Genomic DNA, 26,705 nt, shown 5'->3' on the forward strand with positions numbered 1-26,705 from the left:
AGTAAACATTCTCATCTGGTCACCATAATTCTGCTCACTGCACCTCCCAACAGCAAGTGACAAACTCTCATTTAACAGAGGAATGGGACAGTATACTGTTACTATGTTCACTGTTATGCTCAAAGTTCATTTGTAAAACAAAGAACTCAATACTTTCAACTCAACCATCTTTAAAGGAAGAGACCCTTGGGAGATCTATTGCCAATGGAGTGTATCTGAGAACAATGGCACTTTTGATAGATATAAATATTTATACATGCATGTAGGACTATTTAAGGATTAATTACATCCCTGTAAATTGCACAGTGAGTTTTGTGACTAGAACTGTTTAAATAGGTCTGTTTTCCTACCAGGTATTCACTTAAAAGCAGTCACGTAAAAAGGAAATAGTTGTTCTCATGGTATAAGAGATAATAAAAATATGAGCTTTCTTCTCTCTAGCTACAATTGATGATAGCAGTATTCTCTCCAAATAATCTAATTTTTATAAGCTTTCACTTTAAAGGTTTAGTAACAATGTGTAAACACACACTTTATAAACAACTGAACAGTTCTCAATTGAAACAAGGCAAAGAGCCAAAATAAAACTCCATCTCCCCAGCTTGTGCTGGGGAAGCCAAAAATGCAACAAAGACAAGCTGAAACAATGCAGACTTAACATGCCTTTCTCTCTCCAGTTCAATACCATAAAACCAGAAGTATGTTATCCTCAGGTGTAATCCAAATGCTTTTCTTAGCCTGGTCAAAAGAAGAGCCAATCAGAGCAAAGAACATGCAGTTCAAGTTTTAACACTGATTTAACCTTCCTGAATTGAAAGAAGGCAGCAGTTTAACAATTTCCCCATCTGTTTTGTGGTTTTGAAATAAGTTATTTTGAATTCTCTACTCAAAATAAGATCACCTATAGGTAATTAGTTGACTAAGGTAGGAAAAAAATACAGCTCAAAATCTTATTGTCCTTCTGCTCTACCTTCCAGAGATTATGGTCAGACTCAAGAGGCAAAGCTTGGCTTCTGGGTAGTAGGAGGAAGGCAAGTGCCCACAGCCGCTGAAGGAAGGCAAGTCTAAAAGGCTCCTTGGTTTCTTCTAGGAAACTAGGAGCTTCCTCCTTTTGCTTCTACTCTTGCCAGGATCTGCTTAGCCCTTTGTTTTAATTGCACTTACTGCAAACACTGTATCTTAAGTACAAAGTTACACCCTTGTAGTCTCTTGTACTGAAACCAATTCTTATGGATTCAAAGGGAAGAGATGGCATTCAAAAGCTGCACAAGACTTAGTCCTAAACCATTAAGTACTGGATCTTCTGAGTAGACCTGAGGACAGTAGCACCCACTAAGTTCCCAAATTCTCCCTTTCCCTAGCTCTTCTCATTCAAATGGTAACTTATCACTCATTATCTCATTCTCCCTCATCCTTTCTTTTTATCAGTTCTGGAGTTAACTTTGCTTTTTTTTGTTGGTTTGTTTGCTTTTGGGTTAGTTTGTGGTTTTTTGGCTTTTATCTTTTTGTCACTGTATTTTGGGGTTTATGCTGCAGATTTTTTGCCATTCCTCTTTTCTGCACATAGCACTGTGGATATGCCCAACTGTTTTAGTTATGATCCATCTGAGGATTTTCACAAATCTTGACATCTATCCATGTGGGAACAACATTAGAAACTATTTAATGAGTCATCATTATCTTCAGTCTTTCAAGAGAACACCATTTCTGCTGACAGAGTAAGCCAACATGCAAAATTCTCCTTTCAGAAGAGTAATAGCAACTAATAAAATTTCCAATATAGTACATGACATCAAGTGTAAGCGTTACTGGTAGTCAGATTCCCAGTAGCTCGGGCATTGCCTTACAGTCAGGTTTAACACACATCCATATATGTAGCCTGTATTCAAGCAATTTAAAGTTTGAGCTGCAAATCACCATTTTGTGCCAATTTTTGAAATAGTGTTAAACTGCGGAGGCTAGATTCTCGTTCACCATCCTTCCACAAAATAATGAGGTGGTCAGCAGAGCATGTAACCAATCCCAGTTCACCAAAGTACAGGAACATCTGCAATGAAACAATTATTATTACCATGATGTTTGCATGAGATGGTGAACTTGCTTAACTATTTAGTTTACAGCTGGACTAAACAAATACACATATCTGAAATGGCTTTGCTTATAGATAGGTATGCAAAATTACACCGTATACTGTACATTTGAGAGGTCATAAAATCACTACACAAAAAAACTCTTTAAACAGCACTTCATACTGCAAGATCTCCTTTTTAAACAAGTACTAAAGCCTTATGGACAGAAAGCACTAAAGCACTAAAAGACAATCTTGAAGCAACTTGTTCCAAGTCAGCAACAGAGGAGTGAATGACTTGTCTGAACTCTGATCTGGTTTCTTAGGAACAGAAGCCTGTTCTGTTCATTGGGTACACTGTACCCTTCCCTACAACACCACAGACTACTAGCACCAGGCCTGGAAGGATCAAAGAGCAAACAATTGTGACAGACATCAGCACATACCTGGTCACACAGAGGAAGTCAAACATGCAAGAAATACAACACAGGAGAAAAGTACAGCAGCAGTGGAGGGATTTTGCAAGACCAATGGAGATGACAAGTCATGAGGTCATTCCTGACTTCTGAGACCTTCACAAGGCTGCCTAAAATTAACCACTAATTGCAGTTCAACACAATAGCCAACAGCGATGTCCCTATGGCACGCTCACAGTGCCCTGTCTCTTCATTTTCTTGAAGGGATCTGGTCAGGGAAAGCACTCAGGACAAGGTTTACCTGCTCTGGGAACAGCCACTTACTAGTTATGGAGTTCCAGTAGAAACAGTCTGCCAAACCCTCATTTTTGCCACCACATTTCATTACTACTCAACATTTTCTTCCTCAACAGCTCCAGTCTGCCCATAGTTTAAAAAAAAACCCATGATTTTTCATATGTAGAAGGCTGCAGGAAATCACATCCACCATCATCTTCATTACCCCTTGACTCTGCAGCATCCCAGCCAAGACCCAATATACGCCTCCCACCTTCTATGCTGCGTCCCTCGCTGAGTTACACACTATGTCCTCTTTCTTAGACAGCAAATTTCCAAGTCGATAATAAGACCCCTTTCAACCATTTTTCAAAAGCAAGATAACAGAAAGGTTCACCACCTTAGCTTTTACAGAAAAAATTTCAGGTTTTGGCAGCAGCAGTTCTGAAATCCCATCAGTCTCATGAATACTTGTGAGCAAAGCTACTCCAGAATCACACCGCTCCTCTCTATCAGCCCTTCCCCCTGCTCCTTCCAAGAATGTGTACAGAAGTCCACTGTAAGAAAGTGATTTCTTACTCCAACAGATTGTCAAACACAGAAAGGTGTGGAGGGAAAATGCCATTTAAAACAAAAACATACTATATTAGGCATACAGAAGCATGGAATGGTAACTGATCTAACATTAAAAGACCTCCTTAATGCTCACAGCACAGAAGGCTAAGAAATTACTGAATGTGTTTTGTTTCGCATAAGCCCTTGTTTAGACTGTGAACTTAAGATGAAATCTGGGTCATGCATGTTGTTCCCAATTGTACTGTCTGCAGTCTATAAAAGAAACCAAATACACTACCAGATTATCTGTAGCATGTATGTGCATATATGCACACACAATCCTCAGGCATCATTGAGCAAGCTCTCATTAGCATATTAAGTCAGTGTGTATTACTGTTTTCATACTCCACTAAATATACCACACAATGTGCTCCCAGCCTCCAGATCCAGACAGCCAAAAGTTATAGCTTTACAGCTGTTTTCTCAAATTTACACTGTCAAATTTACATTACTTACTAACATTCACCTTTTCTTGTTCTTACTAAAGCTGACCTACCTGCACAGCTGATGAATGACCAATCAAATCCCCAACCAGCTCCAAGAAATACATAGGTGTATTCTCTTGCATCTTCTTGGCAGCTTGGTTTGCCTGCTTGTTTGCCCTTCCGAAGCCCCACATGTTGAAAAACCCTGGGGGAAGAAAAGTCTCTCATTTTGGCAAAAATAACAAATACGATTTATTTCCTCTAGCTGAAGAGCCACATAAAATCTAAAACCAGGACGGTCTACATGGCAAAATGACAGAAGCACTGTACTTTGCAGCATTTTTACATCTGCATTATTCATCTTGAGGGAGGAAGGAAACACAGCTACTTGTCCTAATTAGATATAATTTAGTAAACATGCTGAATTACACACCTGGATGAGACAATATACAGATTTAAGAAGAAATACAAAAATTTCCTAAATGAACTAACTGAACAGCAAAGGTAGATGCAGGACACTGATGTTCACCTTTGCTTGTGCTCCTAAACTGTTACTCGTGCAAAGAGGAGAAAAATGAGGCACCAGTCTCTCCTGTGTGTCCTGCACTACAGCATTAAAGTGTCGGCCCATTGGCTTCTTCATTCAGATTTAAAACTATCAGACAAACTGGACTGTAAAGATAGTACTCCACTAGCACAAAAATACACAGCCACAGCCACCAGGGGAACTATGCAATAGTACTGACAGAAGTAAGAAAGTTTGGTTCTGTTCACAGTGCAGTTCAGACTTTATTCCCAATCCTTCCCTCAGCCCCATCAGCACACAAAACTAGAAGTGTGCTAAACCACAGCCCTGGAGGGAGGTAACTGGTGAGATGAACGACCTCTCAGGGGATACCTAGAATAAAAATAGAGTAAATCAACAGCAACATGTCACTGGTTTCTTTCAAACATCTTGATTCATAGAAATTATAAATTTCCAGTGTTAAGCCAAATACCACTTTTCACTGTGTAGATAAGCTGTTACCAGCAATACTGAAGACAGAACATTCCTGAAAAAAATGTTTCTAAATCAAGCCAGGCAGCAAAAATATATTTGCAAAAGTTACCAACAGGAGATGAACAGCCAGGTAGACAAGATATATCAAGAAAATTATTCACAGCTTGAATAAAAAAGTTCCTACAAGAGAGCAAGTCTACTGCTGTTCCCAGTTCTTAATACTAATTATATTGTCCAGAGCACCTGTCCAAGGCCACAACTGCCAGTGTGCAGAGAAGTTGCTGGCCTGGTCAAAAAGTAGCAAGCACTACAAAGGAACTCCTGTCACTGCTCAAGCATAAGCAGAAAATACACAGGAGACAGAAGCAGGGTCAGGCCACTGGGAATAAATAGAGAGAGACTCTCAGAACAAGCAGAAATGAGACAAGGCAGGCCATCTAGAATTAAATATAGCCAAGGATGTGAAAGACAACAAGAAGGGCTTCTTCAAATATGTCAATAACAAAAGGAAAACTATGGATAATGTGGACCCATTACTAAATGGAGGGGGAACCCTGGTAACAGAGGACACAGAGAAGGCTGAGTTATTGAGCTTTGCATCAGTCTTCACTGACAAGGCCAGCTCTCAGGAATCTCTGACCTGGGAGACCAGGGTAAAGGAATGCTGGAAGGAAGACTTTCCCTTAGTCAAGGAGGATTGGGTTAGAGACCACCTAGAAAATCTGACATCCACAAGTCCACGGGCCCTGACGGGATGCACCAGGGCTGAAAGAGTTGACAGACACCATAGCAAGGCTGCTCACAATCATCTTTGAAAGGTCATGGAGATCAGGAGAGATGTCTGATGACTGAAGATAGCAAATGTCAACCCAGTCTTCCAAGGGGCAAGAAGGAGGACCCAGGGAACTACCAGCCAGTCAGCCTCAGCTGAATCCCAGCAAAGGTGATTGAGCACCTCATTCTGGAGGACATCTCTATCCACGTGGAGGACAAGAAGGTGATCAGGAGTAGTCAGCATGGGCTCATTAAAATCATGTTTGACCAACCTGATTGCCTTCTGCGATGAAGCACTAGATGGATGAAGGGAGAGCAGTGGGTATTGTCTACCTCAACTTTAGCACGGCTTTCAACACTGTCTTTCACAACATCCTTACAGGCAAACTCAGGAACGGTGGGCTGGATCAGTGGACAGTGAGGTGGATTGAGAACTGGCTGAATGGTAGATCCCAGAGGCACAGGGTCTAGTTGGAGGCCTGTCACTAGTGGTGTCCCCCAAGGTTCAATGCTGGGCCCAGTATTGTTTAACTTGTTCATCCATGACTTCGATGAAGGGACAGATGCCTCCTCAGCAAGTTCACTGATGACACAAAGCAGGCAGGAGTGGCCGATACCCCAGAGGGCTGTGCTGCCCCTCAGAAGGACCTTGACAGGTTGGAGAGATGGGCAGAGAAGAACTGTCTGAAATTCAACAAGGGCAACACGGTGTCCTGGTGGACAACAAGGTGTCCATGAGCCAGCAGTGAGGCCTCATGGCCAAGAAGATTAGTGATATCCTGGGGTGCATTAGGAAAAGCACTGCCGGGAGGGAATGCTGGGCATGTCGAGGGAGCTGATCCTGCCCCTCTACTCAGCCCTGGTGAGGCTTCACCTGGAGTGTTGTGTCCAATTCTGGACTCCTCAGGACAAGAGAGACATGGAGCTCCTGGAGCAGGTCCAACTACAAAGATGATGAGGGGACTGGAGCATCTGGAAAGACTGAGGGAACTGAGCCTGTTCAGCCTCGAGAAGAGACAACTGAGAGGAGACCTCATCAATGTCGAAGTACCTGAAGGGAGGGTGCCAAGAGGGTGGATCCAGGCTCTTCTCGGTGGTACCAAGCAATAGGACAAGAGGCAATGGGCAGAAACTGATGCACACAAAGTTTCACCTGAGTATAAAGAACAACTTCTTTACTGTGCAAGTGACTGTGCACTGAAACAGATTGCCTAGAGAGTAATGGAGAGTTGTGGAGTCTCCCTCACTGGAGATACTCAAGTACCATCTGGACACAATCCTGTGCCATGTGCTCTGGGATGACCCTACTTTAGCTGGAAGGTTTGACCAGATGACCCACTGTGGTCACTTCCAAGCCCATTCTGTGATTCTGTGAATGTCTGTACTTGATGAAAATGCTCCTCTAACACCAGCAACCAGCCCTGAGAAATCCAATGCCCAGAGGTAGTATGCAAGTGAGGTTGTATACAGCCTCAAAGTGAGTCCCAATATCATTCCAAGTTCAAAGAGGAGATATGGAAAACACTTTCTTTTTTTTGTGCCAGCTGCTCATCTGCAAGCTTTTCTAGATTTCTGCACATAGTTCTGCAACTATTTAATCTTGCATGGTAGAGGATTCAGTACTACTTTCACCTAGACCTTTTAATGTCCCATATCAGATCTTGGGGGGCTTGTATACCCGTGCCTTCTTCAGTTTCCCACCCAGACCTGTTATCAGTTGGTTGAACACAATATATTATCTCTTCTTACAAAGCCTGAAAGCCCCTCTATTCATATATGGTGAATATTGGGTCTCCTGTTATGTTTTGAAATGTTCTTTTCATCCCCCAGTACCAGCAAACCTGTCGGAACTGGTTCAGCTGGCAGCTGCTGCTTTTCTCTGAGTTCCCAAATGCGCACACTGCCATCTTCTGAGCAGGAGATCAGCTGCCTGTAAAAAGAGTTGATAAGCAACACTAGCATTGGATACTTATCTGTGCAAATCACCTTGTGATGTTTCTATAAAAGAGACAGCAAGTTGCCTCAAACAAAGCGCATCTGTAGCAGAACAAACTATAACAGACTTGTAGAATAGGTGGAAAAATAAACATTTTCCACCCCCTTTTAAAAGCATACCACTATGTAAAACAAAACATAAGTTTAGACTCTGCAGACATAGTTCAACTAAATGGTGTCCATAAGCTTATTTTCATTAAGCAAAAACCTTTTCTTATGGAAAAATAACAAAAGGAAAGGTACCCTATTTCATTGCACACTTAGAACAGCACATGCATTTACACGATCAAGGCCCTAATTTTTATCTTCTGATAGAATTTTTCTCCATTGAACAAGAGTATAAAGGGATCTAACACAATTACTATTAGAATACACACACATATATATATATATATATGCAGCAAATTGTCCAAGTTGGCTCTCAAATCAAGATCCCGCTAGAAATTCAGCACTAATGAACAAAGGCTGGAAGTTATTACTTTTTGTTAAAACATTTCAATTGTTACAAAATATTTAGTGAAAAATATTTACTGAATATGCCACATGCCTTTCCTTTACAGAAGTAAAATGCCATTAAGCTGTATTTTCACAATGTAGACAAAAGTGCTTTATCAGGTCTGATTTTGAAAATAGCTGAGATATTTTCAGCCTGTGTATCAGCCTGGATATACTGGATTATATTTCTTTCCTGTTGAATTACAATGATGAATTTTCAAAAACCAGATCAACAAGCTCTACCTAATTAAAGCAGATTAAACTGCAGATAAGTCCCTGCCCTAGAAATTAGATGCAGCTTTGCAGTCTCTAGTCACCCTTCCAAGTTTTGCTTTTCTTTATTGCATTAACTAAATGTACTATGACTTGTACCTGTTGGGAAGCTTCTCGATGTGCAGCACAGAGGAGTCGTGAGCAGTTCTCTGGCAAGCAATCACACACTTCATTTGAAGATTATATACGTATATGCCTTTCCCAACAGCAGCAAACACACACTGGAAAAAAAATTCAGTGGAACAACTTGCAGAAACAGATACTGAAAAATCATCCCACATGTAACAGATTTCCAGAGATACTGTGATGTCATCTAGCCTGCACTATCCAGCTTGTTTCTGTCCTCATGTTGCTGCCTTATCCCAAACATATGAAATTAGTAAGTCATAGATAAAAAATATGGATTTTTTTTGAGCAAAAGTGCGATATCCTCCTATACTCTAAGCAGTTATTTAGTGTCTGTATTTTTAACCTGTACCTTACAGTCGAAGCAGTAATCAAGGATACCAACAAATCAATACACTTCTGCAATTAAACATTTACGTTCTTACACTAAAATAATGCTCTGTGTTTTGAAAAACTTGTTTTATCAAGAAAGCCTGAGAATACAGGAAGCTGTTCTGCATTTTTGCCTCTTTTTGAAATTTAACTGAAGCTGGACAAGGAGGCCTTGTTCTATTTCAGCTCTACTGAGTACAGAAAAGGAACTCTGTCATAGGAAAGTACTACACGATAGTGCATTTTACATTCAATGCTTTTCTTCAGAAGAGTGCAGGCATTCCATCTCACAACCATCATGACCCTAAGAAGCTAGAAACAGCTTACACATCTTTGGACCTGGACCCTCTTGTGACTTGTGATGATCTTAGAGTGGGCAAATGTACTATCATATGTATGTACAGATGATTAATATTCAATAACCAGGAGGGTGCAAAATGCTTCCATTCAGTTCATTTTTGCAGTTTTGAACGTACCTTGTTTAGGTGATGTATGCTGGAACATTTCCCTGAATGGCCTGCTTTCACTTACACAACCCAAACATCAATGTCTCATAATCAGTTCACACTACACATCTGTCAATATTTTGTAAAAATTGTAACCCACTGTCTTTGACTAAGATTTTATATATTTATATACAATGATGTTTTGACACTGTTCAAAACTCTTTATCCAGGTTTTTGTTCAGAGTTTTGTTTTTTTTCTTATGCACATCTGTTGTGGAAGCACTGAAACTAAACAGATTTCTGATAGCACCATTACCAAATCAAGAGGAAAAATAACCCACTGAGCCAATTTGTATTATTTTCCTAGTTTTGTGTGAGGTTCAAATTCAGTGACCTTCCACATCACTCTTCCACCAAGAGTCACACAGTCTTAAAGCTTTGCAAAAGATGCTTTTCATGGAGCACTCTTCTTTTTTCACAAGCCCTGGCAAAATCCTGGTCATCTCAAACCCCAAGAAAATAAAAGATGATGAAGCATAAATTGTACATCTATCTTAAAAGGCAACTAAACACAAACACATGCTTATCAGGGCACCAGACGCACTCCCTAGCACTATTTCCCAGTATTGCCAAAGCTATACCACTCCATTTGTTTCTGAATCACGTTTTGCCTACAATCTCAGTGTCAAACTAGACATATGCATCTTCTCCAACCACCCAACTACCAAGCCTGGAAAACAGAGAAAACACTTATTTTGCATTATTTTTTTTAACATGAAGAACAGCGTTCTGCTATTAGGCTGCAGGTAACAAAGTAATACCTTATAAAAACACATTTCTTCACCACTTTTTAAGTAGGAACTTTACAATACAGACAGCTCCGCCTTAAAACAGCTTCTATTTCAGGATTAACGCTAGAACCATCTTTACTTCTCACCATTCAAAACTCTCACAATGAATGAAATTCACAGCAATTTGTTTAGTTCAGTTCCATGCATGGAAGAAAGCCTTCAGTAGCCTCAGATTCCACATTCAATGTTACAACAACTTCTGACCTTCTCAAAATTCTTTTCCCCTCCCTTAAAACACATCTTGTGTAGCTTTCAAGCAGAAAATCAAAGTATTTTAAAGCCATATTACAGATTTCACCCTAAATAAAATTTGCTTTTGGCTCATTGTAGAAATAAGCGTTGATAACACTGCAAATCCTACCTTTAGATATAACCACATCTTTTTTTCTGCTCACAACCCACAATGTTTCTCTCTCCAGGGTTTTGGGAATTCAGGCTTTTCCACAGCTTTTATTTTGTTATAGCTCATATCTCTGAATCCATTTCCAGGAATCCCTTTCTTAATCATTCCCCAGTAACTGACCTACGTGACAACTATGAAACGTCTTTTACGTTGCCACTAACAGTTGGTAACATTTCACAAAAGTAAGTAATAACCTGACAACTTTTAGTGTTTGTTGAACAATAACTGGGTTCTGACAGAGTATTCCGATCAAGAACTTATGTCCAAAGCATTATTACAGTAGCCTGGATCCTGGACACATATTTGCATATACAATTGAGTATGGCCCATCTGAACAGTAGGAGCAATATTGATTTACTATTAAGCATAGACATATGCCTATTCTTAAATTCACTCCATAGTACCTTCAGATAGAAATGTTCAAAGAGGTGCATTATTGTGAAAACTGCATTTCCAGAAGAATGGAATATGAAAGATGTATGCCATAAAAACATACATGTCCTATTTATTTTTTCTCTAGTGGTACTATAAACAGCTAATAAATCTTTGTCAGTCAAAAAGAAATGCTGTTGTTGAAAGTCCATTATGTTAGTTCCCAATACCATCAACATATTATAACCTTCAGTTAGCTCAACAACTAATATTTTATATAAAAAGTGTTGACTGTATAAAAATAGCTGTGCACATTTAGAAGAAATCTCTCATATTAAAACAAGGAAACTGAAAACACAAAGCAGTTGGTCTTCTGTGGTAAGGTCATCCTAGCTTACTTGAATTAGTTTACTGTATTTAAAGCTTTTTACCTCCTCATCAGATGTTAGGTGTTGAACTGAAGTTTCATTTGGGCTTTGGGATAACTTTATTTCTGGCTGTACATCTGGATGGACAGAGGAGTCCCAGAAGTTGCACTCAGTTGCCTGCTTTGTCCAGTCAAGTGCATCCCAAACTATTAGCTCACCTACATGAGAGCCTGTCACAAAAGTCAATTCTATAGGGGGGGAAAAAAAACAATATATTGAAAAGTGACATTTCACACAAAGTTACAACCCTAGAAAGGTAAGAGTGCTCGTTTTTGTGTAAAGCTATGTAGAACGTGCAGTACATAACTGACCGGACTAAACCCCCCTCTCTTTGAGTAAATACTCATTTTATTACCTAGCACAGCTCAGACGAGCAAAAGGAGATGAGCTCTCCTGTAAAATTAAAACTAGGAAGGAGAACATTCACTGACCACAGTGCACAGTACTGCGTAGCAAAGGCAAGGAACACCACCAGAAGTATGTACAAGTACTTGAACTCCATTTCTACATAAAAAGCCCTTCTATTCCTTGGATAAGTAGGTGTTTGGACACCCCTCAGAAGCAACAAAGTATGTCTATGCCATAAATAGAACTACAGATCACAAATTAAGTGGATGGCAAGACTGAAGTAGCTCGTCATAAATTTGTTTTTCATACCTGGGAAGGAACCACTACAGCAATATTTAATGCAGGTAGCACATTGTCTCTTCAAGCCAAACATTGCTTGTTCTTTGTAATCCAAAAGGAGACAATAATGACAACAGATACACCCAAGGACAAATATACAATCTCTATTACACCAGTAATAACTTGTTCTGGATTCTCTGGGTGCTCCATAAAAAAAAAGGCAAGAACAGAGTAGAAGGGGCTGAATTTCAGGTAATAGCTCAGTATTGCCCTAATGAGCAGCAGAGACTGTATCATCTTCCAGACCCTCTACAACCTCTATGCAGGCCCACAACTGCACACTCAGAACCTTCACTTACCTTGGGACAACAACTGCAAGGAACATGTCCTCGCATATCCCATTTTAAGAGTCAGAAGGAGCAAGGGGAAAAGTAGCATTTTTAACTTTTCTAACAGAAAGAAGACCCAGAGCTCCATTTCCATCAATGACATTACCTCTCTTCAACACTGCAACTTGCCTGGTTTCATCTCATTGTTAATCCATAAACAATGCAATTATATTTTGACATGTCACTACCTTTGCAGCTACACAAGATAGTACATCCACTAGTTAAGTAGTTTCACTCCAGTTAAAACTTTGGTCCCAAAAAAACTCCATAGGTTTATCCCACTGGTAACTAACAAAAGCAGTAACATAATAAAACGACTCTTACCATTGACGCTGACTAATGACAAAATGTTATCCTGATGGTCAACAAGGCGCTTTACTTCAAGGACATTCCAACCTTCAGACTCATTGTTAGAATCAGTCAACCTAAAAATTACTTCAAAGAAAGAGAAATTGTCTAAATAAGCTCTTTCATTCAGAATAAGATGGAACTATACTTAAATAAAACACATCATTTTCAGAGAGGGACAAACTAAAACATAAGTGAGACAAGACTTATGGTCACTCATGACATCAAAAAATGGGAATGAATTATTTCAGTGTTATCATTAAGGCCTCTTACTACAGCAACTCTAGGATAAAACATTTCAGCCTCGTTACTCTGAAATGTACAGAATTGGTCAACATCAGAAGCTGTGGAAAGCAGAAGTGAAAAGTATTAGAGATCTTTATGGATAAGTAAACTAAAAGTGAAACACTTCTTGAGGACTCATCTCACTGAAAAATGAATATTCAAAAGGATGCAATATTCTCTAGTAAGACAATTGAGATTGTCAGGAATTAAGACTTTATTTTAACCAGTCTTGGAATTTCTTTTCTATCTCAAGGGTACTGCAAAAGAAGTGTGGGAAGTTTAGATGGAAGTTTGTATTGTACCCCTATGTCTAAACACAGGAGGACTATTCTTAATTTGTTCCTGATTCTTTGATCAAAGTATCAGGTTGCTAATTTTTCAACTAAGTATTTAATCATCTTGAGTAACATCTGCTTTTTCGCTGATATAATGCTTTACTTTTGCTCCTGGATTTTATTCCCTATTTTGAAACTTCAGTAATTTTACTAAGCACTAAGACTCTCCACCAACAGCTAGCCAATGACTTCCAGTTTGCATACATACATAATTCTGTCTCCAACTGAGCAAAAGAAATCATCACACTGTCTCATTCTGATCCTGGGATAAGGAGACTCTAGAGAAGCCTAGTATCTGACAGCTCAGATAAGCAGTCCCAGACCTTCTGCACTAGGACAAATGTCAATTGCCCCAGTCAGATCTGGACAGGTGGCATTAACACTGAGTGAGCTGGTGAAGGAGCTCGCCAAGCCACTCTCTGTCATTTATCATCAGTCCTGGTTAACCAGGGAGGTCCCAGTCAGCTGGAGGTTGACCAGTGTGACATCCACCTACAAGACAGGTCAGAAGGAGGATCCAGGGAACTACAGGCCTGTCAGCCTGATCTCAGTGCCAGGGAAGGTGATGAACAAATTACCTTGAGTGTGATCACACAGCACATCCAAGACAACCAGGGAACCAGGACCAGCCAGCATGGGTTTAAGAAAGGCAGGTCCTGCTTGACCAACATGAGCCATCAGTGTGCCCAGGTGGCCAAGAAGGCCAATGGCATCCTGGCCTGTATCAGCAGTGCGGTCAGCAGGACCAGGGCAGCGATGGTCCCTCTGTACTCAGCACTGGGGAGGCCACACCTCAAATCCAGCTGTGTTCAGCTCTGGGCCCCTCGCTTGAAGAAGGACATTGAGGTGCTGGAACACGTCCAGAGAAGGGTGAGAGAGATAGCAAAGGGTCTGGAGCACACGTCTTAAGAGCAAGGAGCTCATGTTGTTTAGCATGAAAAAAAGCAGGTTCAAGGAGACCTTATCACTCCCTAAAGCTACCTGAGATGAGGTTGTGGCGAAGTGGGGACTGCCATCTTCTCCCAGGTGACAAGTGACAGGACAAAAGGAAGTGGCCTCAAGTTGCACCAGGTGAGGTTCAGGTTGGATATCAGGAAGAATTTCTTCACTGAAGGGGTGGTCAGGCATTGGAATGGGCTGCCCAGGGATGTGGTGGAGTCATCATCCCTGGAGGTGTTCAAGAAATGACTGGACATGGCACTTAGTGCAATGGTTTAATTGACATGGTGGTGTTGAAGGTTGGACTTGATATCATGAAAGTCTTTTCCAACCTTAATAATTCTATGATTCTAAATATAGAAAAGTTTCATCTGTAAGATTCCTCAATGAGATTAGTACTGTCTCCTCTTTGTAAAGAATGGAAAAAGAAGGTTGTTGATCACACTCTAATACCATTTACTTTTCCTATACAATTCCAGCAGTGTGTTTTTTACACATATCTCTGATAAGCAGCTGTTATAGAGGAACACGAACACTTCACATAAATGCAACATACTCACTTAGCTCTTTGCCTACAGCTGCTGCAACACAGTTTTTGGGCAATTCAACCAAAGCACTGATACCTTTGGAAAAAAACCAGAGGATAAGGGAGAAAAGGATAACCACTGGTTATAACACAGCACACTGTTAATTCCTCATTAATAAAGTTCTTAGCAATCTTCCTTCCACTTGGAAATTATAATCAAAACAGAAGCATATTGCCTGAAATAAAAGTTAAACGGCATCAGAATTGAATAGATTATCTTAAACAGAGGCAAGGTCAGGAGTTTTGGTCCCGAATCAAGCAGAATTCTGGACATCAAAATTGCAGTGAAACTGAAAGTAAATTATCTTTTTATTTTAAATACAGTTAAGATATTTATGTCCTAATGCTGGACAGTATTAAGGACATCATGGTAATTATTAAGATTCTAAACAAAATTATTAGTACCAAAGTTATTATGGACATACCTCAATACACACAATTCTAAAATACTGTGCAGAGCCAGCTGAAGAAGAGTAAGGTCTCAGATAAAACGTCCAACTTGCTTTCTGTCTTAATTGTTAGTCTGTCTTAATCCTGCACAGAATTTTCCCAGTCTGTGCCACCACACCATTAAAGAAAAATTCCCCAAGGAATAAGCAATCTCTTTCCCCACAAAGGAAGCATGAGATCAGGATAGAAGACAAGGCCCATGCTACACATCCCATTGACTCCTTGTACCAAAGTTTCAATAGCACTTCACACAAAGCACCACAGCAACACTACCAGCTGGTATTTACCATAATACTTCATAATATTTCATAATCAATGCTTTCAAAAGAAGTATTAATACCCTCAAAGATTCAGAAGGTTTTGCCTACCACTACTCTATTCCATGACAAAAATAAGGACAATATTAGTTCCACCTTTAAATGTGATTCACAGCTTTACAGGTATCTTGGTAAAGCGCAGCAATAACATGTGACAATTTTCTTCATATGGACATACAATATATAAGTTTATTAATATACAAGCATGATTGACATTGATATCTGATTACATTTATTATATTCCTATCAAAACCTGCATTTTCTACATAAAAAGTACTGATTCTTAATAATAAAAAGTAATCTCTACTGTTCTACTTCTACAAAGCTCACTTAAGAATAATAGAACTCCCACTCAATCACACAAAAAGCCAGTCGAAGAATCTGGTACATGTTACAGCAAACACATACAGACCAGCATCCAAGGTCTATCCCTGTAAGTCCAAGCTACTGTACAGTTACTGAGATCTGACATATTCTAAAATTCACACAGGACAGGAGATTAAAAGCAGTCTTAATTCTGAAACTATTAAGTCTGACATTTAAAAAAGAAGCAAGTGGCTCTAATAAAGAATGTTATAATTAGAATTAAAGGAAATTTGCCAAGTTGGTTTTGCATCATTATACAGATCCATTTTACTTGCACTTTAACAGCTATAATGAGTTATTTACATTTTTACCTGCATCAGTAAGATGACTGGTCTTACACAAGAGATCTAATTTTTGGTTCCAAACACATAGATCACTCCCTCCAGACAACCATACATCCAGTCTTTGAAGAACTGTCAAACACTGCAGAACAAAAATCAGATATATGTCTCCTGCAAAAGTTCTACAAAGAATTTCTCAGTGAAATGATCATGAGCTTTAGTTAAATAAATCTGTAAGTACTATGAAGCACAGTATCAAGGTATCACTTCCCTGAGAAACACAAATTTAATTATGTGCTACATTTTTCATCAACAATGCAAAAACTTATTTTTTCATTGATTTTTTCCCTACTATTAAGAGTCAACAACTAATTTAAATGTAGGTTGTCTTTTGCAACACAGTAACAGAACCAAGGCATACCAGTTACCTTTGTTCTACATCCTTTCAAAAAGAAAATTGAGGTATTAAGAGTTAAAAAAACAAATTAAGATTTACGCCCACTTCTCAGCCACTCATTATGTACCACTGCTTACGCTAAACATTGCTGTTCATTTTAACACACCTGCCCATAGGACCCACAAGCCATACATAATAATTATTGATTATAACAAAATAACAGACATTCATACGGTTTCTTTAGCATACCTTTACAGTAGAATGGAAACATGACACTTTCTGAACCTGTCTGCCACTAGTGCAGTCCCAAACCTGTCTTTATTCATTAAGGAAACTGAAAGGTTTCTATGCATTATAAATATAAATGCTGTGTTTGTGACAGATTAGGAAAGAGGTATGCAGAGTCTCAGTCTTCTAAACTCTGTCTTTTCAATATTTGGCCTAAATGGCATATTAATAAAGGTCTGTTATGGATTCATTTTTGTAGCAAGGACTGCATCTACTTGTGAGCAATAACTAGTAAAACTCCTGTGTAACCCAATTACACCTAGTGGGTATTATTGGCCAATACATCTTGAGACAGTCTGCAGCCTGTCTCAGTGCTACCTTTAAAAGAAAAAAACACAAAAAGCTGATAGATTTTTGAATATTCTCCAGATCAAAGGATACAATAACTGTTCTATCAGCTGAGGCTGTTATAATCAAATGTCTATTTTCTTCAAAAGCATCTGACGAAGAAAATGGTGCTATAGCTGTAATTTTGTGTGTGTGTCCATGAAGTTCAAAAAGTTTTTCTCCAGTCTGAAAAACAAAACCATGGAAAACTAAGTGTAAAACATGGAAAATGCCTACTGTAGCATAAAACATAGATACCACATGACTTTTGAAAGCAAGAATTTTTAAGAGTCTCAAATCTCCCTTTCTAAAGTAACTTATGGATTTGCTTCTTACTACCTTCAATGCCATTCAAGATTAAATAAGATACTAAGCGTAGGTTTAAAGGACATAACACAAATTACTCTCAGAGTAAAAAACCCTCTAAAAGCCCTTAAGACCGAAATTCTGTATTAAGTTCATTTAATTTTAACGCAAATCCTGGCCATTCACCCATGAATACTTTGGTAATTCAGATTTGTTGACAAACCCTCTCCTGAAAAAGTAATTTTTTTTTTAATTATTAGAAAAATTTGACCTATATTTATGGCAAACACAGTACTGTCAATTTCCTGCCGGCTTTATTTAGTATGTACATCATCTATAGATTCAAGATGGTGCTTTAGACAACTGGAGCTACATCTGCTGTGTGTAGATGGCAAAACTCCACAAACAAACATACAGAAGCATACTGGCATTTTAATCATGCAATTAAAATACAGGGTTATTTTAGCTGCAAACTTCTTTACAGTTGTGGGTTAATGTTTTAAATTAATAAAAATCCTACAGAAGTAGAAAATGGAACTCAGTTCATAAGCTGAATATCTAAGTGAGTTTTACACTCACAAACTGCTCAGAACACTGGGTATATATATTCACATATATGGGGTTTAATATTCAAAACCCCTTTACTTTTCCAAATTATAGAATTAAAAAAATCACAAAAGGCCTTCAACTACAGCAAAGCACTAACTGAAAGAGAAATTTCAAGTCTCCCCTTCTGTATTTTAAAATTATACCATCATAAATGTCACATAAATTTTTCAGAAGATTTTTAAAAAATTTACAGTCTGAGGTTTTTTCTTCCTCAATTTGAATGTTTGATACACATTAGACAGTACAGCATGTCTCCCCTTCAGACTTCTTATTGAACAATGTAACCCATATACCAGACCTCCTTAACACAGGTCTAATGCTCATCCCTTCTACAATTTTATCAATGATACAGAGACACAAAGCAGAAGACTAGAACAGCAGGTGTCACTAACAGAGCACTATTTCCATGATAAAACTAATGTCTTTGTAAGGTTTTCAAAAGTTACAAGAAGATTTTTATCACAGCAAGCAATTAAGGCCCTGTTCCTGCACTGCATGAAATGTTGAACTTCTACTCACTTTGGTATCTTTCCAATAGAGTTTTGTGCTAGCTTGCCATTTAGCCTAATTAGTTATACTACAAAGAGGTATTACTAGTAAAGCTACTGAAATGTACTTAAAACTTAAGTATATATAAAAATCCTGGCAGGTTTGGGATCTTCTTACACATTTGTTGAGTTACTAGTCAACATTTTGGTGTTAACAGCAAACACAGAACACACTTTTAAAGAGTAATTAAAGGCACACATTCATACACACTTCCGCTTTTAAACATCATCATTTCATCTAAAATCTCTCTAAAATCAGTATGTCTTCCAAAACATTCTAACTTTCAAAACTTATCCTTCTCTTGAGTTCACACAATTTTTAATACTCTAACTCTCCTCTGTAAACTAAAATTTAACAGGCTCCCTCCACTTGTACATTTTCAAACAGCTTTGCAGCAACTCTTAATTATTCTGCTTTTTCATTTCTAGACACTTCTAACTCCTCTCCACAACTTCTACCCTCTCCAGAATACACAAGCCAGCCCCCAAAAAATCACCTAACCTGAGCATTCCATAGACATACGATTCCATCATCTCCTGCAGATGCAAACCTGAAGAAAAAGAGACAAAAAACCACAACAAACTGAAAACTTCAATATAGCATAATAGAAAAGCAGTTACAGAAGAAAAAATACTTACAAGATATATCAGACTCCGTCTTTAAAGAATAAACATGTATTTGTAAGTCCCAATTATAGTTTAAAAACTAAAGTCAGTACATTTGAATAGGTATTTATCAACATATACTTAATATAAGAACAAGATGCAGGAATTCCGATATGTACTATTATAAAAAGAACCCCACATAAAAGAACCAATTCTCTTGTTTAAAAATATGAGATCTGAAACACCAAATAACAGTGAACTCTAAAACCAAATACTATTAGTCAGAGTCAACTATAAGACATCTAACAAGTTACAAACCACTTGTCTGGGTTCAGCCCAGGAACAGAGTAGTCCAGTATTTACCATAGTAATTTAGAGTGTGGCTTAAAAGAACTTCGAAGGGCGGCACATTTAAGGTGCTAAATTTGACTTCTGATAAAAATCCACATGGAAGGCATACCACATGAGGAAAACACAAGTTCCAATTAGCATGTTAATGTCACATGAACCAAATCTGACTTGAATTCAATCTTTTTCTCTAGGTTAGAGTGAGTATCTAACCATCTGCCTACTTATTCTCCTTATGGGACACCTGATTCTTTTCCAGTCAAGATCACCATCATCTATAACCTTGTCTGTTTCCTGAAGGAGGAAGGAATGGTCAAATGAGCAACAAAAAAACTGTTCTTAAAATGTGTTATGAACTCTGTTTAATTTAATGTATCAAATGCTAGGGCGTTACATGCAATTTTATTTCAGTCCACTTTTTGGAAGACTCTTGCTCAGGCTTAGTCTTCTTTAGTGATCTTCTAATCAATATGACCCTTACTGCATGTTCAAAAAGTACAAGAGCAAAGAAGAAAGAAAAAAAAAGAAAAAAAAGCCCACCGGCTTTCTGTTACATTCATATAGGATTTATTTAGTATCTTCAAAAACCAATCTGAGAAAATTTTCCACTCACTGGTTTTAGCTGAGCCACTGAGAAAACAAGAAAATCCTTCTGCAAAATTCTCACTAAGATGATATTATCTAAAGACCTGAAGCGTGAAATTTGGCTTACAATAGTTGACAAAAAGCACACAATGGAATAGCTGCAGAAACTAAATAAAAACATTTCAGAATCTGAGTAACAATACTAATTTTACTGAAAAGAATCAAGTGAATAATATTATCAGGTGTTTAACAATCCAGAAAATACCATATTCTTGATAAATAAAAACTCAGAATTACTGTCCAGTGAAGCAACTCTATTATAAACTCCTCAAACTCTCAGAATGTTAACCAGCTATATAACTTACTCCCTATCCATATGCTATTTTACAGCCTATATTAAATGCAGTCACCCAGACTTTAGCTTTACAATGATTATCATTAGTTTAGCTTCAGTAATTTACCTGCCACCAAAGAAAGAAGCCCAACATGGTAAACAGTTTCTTTGTATCACATAGCAATTTAAGAATACTCTGGTATTTCTACAAAAATCAATTACCTCTATTCAGTATGTGTTTTGAGAAAACATACTTTGAGAAAGAGTTATTTTAATAACTGGTCTGGGTAAAAAAGGACGGAAAAAAAGCCACAAGATACTTCCATTTTTGTAGGAATTTTCTGGTGGACTACTACAATGCAGAAAAATAAATTTTACGGTAACACATGTAACTTTTCTAATATATATATATTTTATGACATTAAGAATAAAAACTGACATGCTAAAGATCCTCCATGGAGTCTTCTGTGAAATTTATATATATATATTACGAACCTTATTAGAAAACAGGATTCTGTGGGTATTTCTGAATTGGAAGAGACCACCTGCATGATCTCCTCCAATCAATGTGAATGGGGAAGGAGAGAATCTTCCTTCACAAAACACCTGCTATACACTGCTAGGATTAACACAAGCTGTTATCCATGTTAACTTTGTGTAGTGTATTGATGAATATATTAGAAAGTCCCTTCTGAGTCTAATCCATAAAAGATATAAATTACTACAGCTGCTTAACAGAACTATTCTTGCCTATTACTTACATTCTTAATCTCTAAACGTTTTCTATTTTATTCTCCACATCAGCCAAGAGTCACTACATTTTATTACTGACTAAAGAATTCACAATCTTACTTTTAAGGCAGATAATTATTTCTTCTCTTGTAGGATTAAGTATAATTAAAGAACATGCAAGGTTAATTTAGAGAAAACTAGAATAGAAGCCAGGTTGTAATGTACAACTATCATAATACATTCTCTCAGTCACATTTCCAAAGTGACAAAAGTAAATACAATTACTTCATCTCTGCTCAGTTTTCCAGTTTTTAGATAACTCTGTCCTCAGAAGATATATAATTCAGTCTTCAGAAGAATAGAACAGATAAAGATTGTCAGGGAATATACAAAAAACTGCACATAGCTGAAAACTGACCAAGAGAAACAAAGGAACAATCAGGTTTCAAAGAAGTACAGCAAGTTGAATAAGATCAAATTGGAAGAGAAATGAAATGCAGAGATTAGGCATGTGATGAATTTTGCTAAGCAGTCATTCTGAATAAAGTGATGAAAATTTCAATATTTGAAAAGTTAAAAAAACCTGCATTAACTAAAGCTCAAGTGAATTAAGTACTATAGCTTTGGAAGAAAGTACAGCAGAAGATGGGAAAGAAAGGAACAGCAACCATAGCTCAGTATTGTTGAAGATGTCATGGCTAATTGCTACAGTGTATCTAAAGGAGCCTATTACATTCTTTCATAGAACCAAAAGGTGAAATAACAGCTATTCTCAATTCAGAAATGCAAAACACATGTATCTGCTCAGAGCAGAAGCAGACACTACTGCATGTTGTCCCGTGAGAAAGAGTTCATATGCATGTACAGAAGGGAACACTCAAATAGGAACAGACTAAAAAGAACATTTCTTCCTAACAAGTGACTTGGCACCAAGAAACGTAACTCATTCACCATTATTTTCTCATTAAAGTAAACCTTAAAAGAGAAGCCAAAAGACCCAAATATTTTCTGAAGTATTGCCAAGGACACTGTGAAACAATTTGAAATGGCATTTCATACCTGCAGTCATCTATTTGCACTAGAAATCGTACTATATCTTGATGACCTTTCAACACAAGGAGCTCCGTGTAAGGATTCTGTGTTTGTTCTTCACCAACTGTCTGTACAGAGGATTTCTAAAATTCATAAAAAATTAGTTAAATTTATTTGGTACTGACATAATTATTTTCATCAGGTCTTTGTAACTTCTAACAATCTACACTCAAGTGTGAAGTTCCTGAAATACCATTTTGCCTGAATCATTACAAAATCATTACAAAATATAATTTCTTATTATTTCAAGTAAATAATAGCTTTCTATTGCATGCATTTTAAATTATAATGTGGCATTTTCTATTTAACAAAATATTTTGTACCGCTTTAATCGCTGATACAGCATGATGAAAACCCAGTTTAGTTATGAGCTGTCATGTGGAGCCAGCTTCATGACTCAATTCACCATACACTCAGTTTTTCATTAAATTACACATCTTATGAGACATTTGTGAACCTTTCATATCTTTCATCTGCTGTTCAATTTTAAAATCCTATATAAAGACAACATATTTAAAACAAATATGAACAAATGCTGTTCTGTTACATAATATATAAATCATCCATTGCTACTCTATTCACAAAATACCAAAGCCAATCGCTTAAAAAATGTAGAGAATGATTAATCATTTTACAGAACAGCATTTGCAATTACCCCCACCTAGACTATTAATTAAAAGGACAATCAATCACTTGGAGCAAGCTGATCATCAGGCAGGGTCAATAAAATACTGCACAGAACTGCAGTTTCAAGGAATAATAGTTCTGTCAATCTCAATCATCAGTTTGTTTCAAGACAACTTTTTTGTAATTAATGTCTTACACATTCTGGAACAACCTACTATTAGACATTATTTTTTAAAAAACAAAACAGCTCAATAGTAACTCAGTGGCAGCTCTCTTCTCCTTCTGGATTTATTTTACACGACAGTCAACATCATCTTACTTCCAAAATTGTCTCTCCTTTGAGGACTTCAACAGAACCTACACCATAAAACAGTAACTACAGAACACTGTACACCACACAGCACACATGACAGGTAATACCACAGCAAAGACAAACATATTATCCTCAAAAATTTGAACATCTTCTTGCTAGATTAATAAATTATTTCCTATTAATAAATTATTAATAAATTATTTCCTATTACTTTGATATTGGTACTATGATACTATTCTTCATAAGCTAAGAATGACAAGGTGAAAAAATGGCGAAAGAAACCTGTGTTTATTTTAAAAATTAAGAGTTCTTAATTTTTAAATTAAGTTCTTGTGATTTTATCTTGGTTTTGTGTTATCTGATTAATTTCATGAAGCAACTGTTCCTCATTTTGTGCAATCACATGTGAATAGCAGTTTCCTTCTAAAATAATGCAAGCAGAATCTGCATGGCTATAAAGAAAAGCTGGACAAACATGAAAACTTGGAGTTCAGCTGTCAAAGGTAATCAAAACATGCCTTAAAAAATGAGAATTCTAAATAGTCTAAGCAAATCTCAGTACATTAGCAATACTGTACTGAGGAAACATACATTAATATTTACCAAAACATAGGGTTAAATGAGAATTCTTTCTCTGAAGAAATCTATTTTTTTATAGAAACTATTAATTGGACTCTCTTATAGCAATCATGTTTTTAGAAGCGAAAGCTGGAGAGTGATGCTAATGGAATCCATTCCTAACTTGCATGTTTTTATGCAGGACCTGTAAGCATCACTACAGTAATCAGCAAAAAAAACCTCCCAAAATATTAATTTGAACTTCATAACTTCCTATAAACCCCCATGATTCAAAGTGTTTAAAAGTGGGATTTTCAAATGCAATTCACCAAAAACATGGAATACAAGAGTTCACATACATACTGATTTTATGCACCATGGAGCATGACAAATTAGCGACTATTGGCCATGATGGCCATTGACCCACTTAAATGCTCTCATTTCCAGAACCACCCTGCCTAAGATGAACACCATGGTCATCAACTGAAGAGATTGAGGAGCTTGAGTCTAAATGGCTTTCAATTCCACTGTAAAAATAAAAATGGGCAAGGAGAAGTCTACCTTTCATGAACTCAGGATAGCCTTGCTAGAGGTTTTCTCTACTCACCCAGTGCAATGCCACTCTACACATCTGTCTGAAGTCACAGCACATGAAACAAACACCCTAAGTCCATAGCCCACACACTGCTGTGGGCTTTCTTACCTATTTAAGAACTAGTTCTGAAGATGATTAGATGAAACAATATTACATAAAGCGGGAGGGGGGAAGGAAGTTTAGGGACTAACCTTTAGCAGTATTTGTTATTCAGTTTTTCCTCAGAGAAGCAAAATTATTACTGTCATTCCACAAACCAGTGGTAACAATGGGAACAGAAGTCCTGTGGATCAGGTTTAACCAAGCTATGAATGGCAGAATGGAAGAACTGGGCCACATCTTGACTCATGTTCATGCTTTATTTTAAAACACGGTATAACTAAACCATAGCCAGAGTTTAAACTTTGGAGAGGGACACACACAATGCAATTTTCTAGTATATCTTACAAAACTGCATCATATTTCCCATCCTCCTTTCAAAAACAACTGCACACAAACCTGCTAAATATGACTGCAATGCAACCAGCATTTTGACTCACGACAAAAGTCAGAGACATTCCCACACATCATCATTCCAAACTGACACAAACCCAAACTTCCACCAAAGTAAGTACTGGCATTTGAACTCATCCATGACACTGGCACACTTGCTCATGAACAGCAGCTGGAAAGTAATTACTTCCTCATACTTGTCTAAATTACAAAAGCACTATGTGTATAGAGTCCAGTAATGTTGTTAATTAACTCTTGTTAAATTTCCGAGAACTTCACCAAACTCTTAGAGACATGAAAATCTCAACAATCTCTCCCCCAAATCTAGTAAAACTCTTAATCCAAGTAGCAGGAAGGATGTCAGTGTACAGTGCACTATGTAACAAACCGTGTTTCATGGATGAGAAACTAAGAAGTGCTAGAAGACTACCACGAACTACTATGACACATAAACAAGAAGTTACTGCAAATAACAAGTCACTGCCTACAATTTATATCATCAGTCTCACTGAGAGCAGAACTTACACGCAGTTCTTGCAGTTACACAATACAGCCCCAGCCGAGAAAGGGGAAGGGAGCCGGGATGCTCCCAACAGCTCCCGGGCAAACTCAGCGTAGGTGTTCTGCTCTTCACAGAATCAGTTAGGTTGGAAAAGACGTTTGATATCAAGCCCAACCTATGACCAAACACCACCATGTCAAAGAGACCGTGGCACTAAAGTGCCACGCCCAGTCGTCTCCTGAACACCTCCAGGGACGGTGACTCCACCACCCACCTAGGCACCCCATTCTAATACCTAACCACCCTTTCTGTGAAGAAATTTTTCCTGATGTCCAACCTGAACCTCCCCTGGAGCAGTCTGAGGCCATTTCCGCTCGTCCTGTCACTTGTTGCCTGGGAGAAGTCACCGACCCACACCTGGCTACAATCTCCTTTCAAGTAGTTGTAGAGTGATGAGGTCTCCCCTGAGCCTCCTCTTCTCCAGGCTGAACAAACCCAGCGCCCTCAGCTGCTCCTCGTAGGACTTGCGCTCCAGCCCCTTCACCAGCTCCTTTGTCTTTCTCCGGTCACGCTTCAGCATCTCCTGAACTGAGAGACCCAGAACTGAACCCAGTACTCGAGGTTCGCTTCTGTGCTTCTGCCCTCCTCTCATTCTCCTCCACGAAGCCCGTAACCTGTTCTGTCAGCCCGAAGGCCCCGAAGGCTGAGAGCCGGTGCGGAGCACGGCCCAGACCCACCCAATGGGAAACGCCACGGCCCAGTGCATCCCGACCTCACGGCACTGCCCGCTCCAAGCCTCCGCAGGGAGCGGCCTCACCTCGGCCAGGCCCTGCGGCTCCCGGCCGCCGCCGATCAGCCACCGCAGCATCAGGAACGGGGCCGGCCCGGCTTCTCCCGCGCCACCGCCGCGCTCAGGCACAGGCCGCTCAATCGAGCGCCGCGCCGAGACCCGCCCTCTGGCGGGCGAGGCCGGGCACGGCCGGAGCAGTCGATGGCCGAGCGGCTGCCCCGGAAGTGGCGGCGTGGGCAGAGCTCCGCGCAGATGGTAATTAAACATTTACTGACGTTTTACCTCGCTGTCTTCCGATTTCAGAGGAAATCTGTGCTATTACCGTTTACCATACTGTAGATTGCCACATTACAATCAGTTATTAACATTTTATTGTGACCGTTTTCATCTCTCCTTGT

The 26,705-nt window shown here is 38.5% G+C and overlaps 1 protein-coding gene across 2 annotated transcripts; it reads right to left on the reverse strand.

The window, feature by feature from the left end:
- Window positions 1-1,638: 1,638 nt before the first annotated feature.
- WDR41 (WD repeat domain 41) lies at window positions 1,639-26,434 on the reverse strand. 2 transcript variants are annotated; one of them, XM_027671600.1, is made up of 13 exons: window positions 26,335-26,434; window positions 22,398-22,513; window positions 19,236-19,284; window positions 17,325-17,456; window positions 16,905-16,967; window positions 16,289-16,400; window positions 14,819-14,881; window positions 12,676-12,786; window positions 11,339-11,523; window positions 8,437-8,558; window positions 7,416-7,504; window positions 3,872-4,005; window positions 1,639-2,047 (listed from the first exon to the last, which is right to left on the reverse strand). In XM_027671600.1, the coding sequence occupies exons 1-13, from the start codon at window positions 26,383-26,385 to the stop codon at window positions 1,895-1,897; spliced, it is 1,380 nt and encodes a 459-aa protein (XP_027527401.1). In that variant the 5' UTR covers window positions 26,386-26,434; the 3' UTR covers window positions 1,639-1,894. The 2 variants fall into 2 exon arrangements, with proteins under 2 accessions (XP_027527401.1, XP_027527402.1); XM_027671601.1 differs by lacking the exon at window positions 14,819-14,881.
- Between the last annotated feature and the right edge of the window lie 271 nt (window positions 26,435-26,705).

The sequence above is a fragment of the Neopelma chrysocephalum genome, unplaced genomic scaffold (assembly GCF_003984885.1).
Source record: "Neopelma chrysocephalum unplaced genomic scaffold, ASM398488v2 Primary Assembly neopelma1_97102, whole genome shotgun sequence".
NCBI lineage: Eukaryota > Metazoa > Chordata > Aves > Passeriformes > Pipridae > Neopelma > Neopelma chrysocephalum.

Bases quoted from the DNA above. Each gene is read 5' to 3' on its own strand.
- WDR41 (XM_027671600.1), bottom strand. From the start codon at position 26,385: ATGCTGCGGTGGCTGATCGGCGGCGGCCGGGAGCCGCAGGGCCTGGCC. The intron at 17,457-19,235 runs GTTAGGTGATTT...TTTGTTTTTCAG, and splicing joins TATGTCTATGGAATGCTCAG to ACTGGAGAAAAACTTTTTGA. The intron at 12,787-14,818 runs GTGAGTATGTTG...CTTTCTTTGAAG, and splicing joins AGCTGTAGGCAAAGAGCTAA to TAATTTTTAGGTTGACTGAT.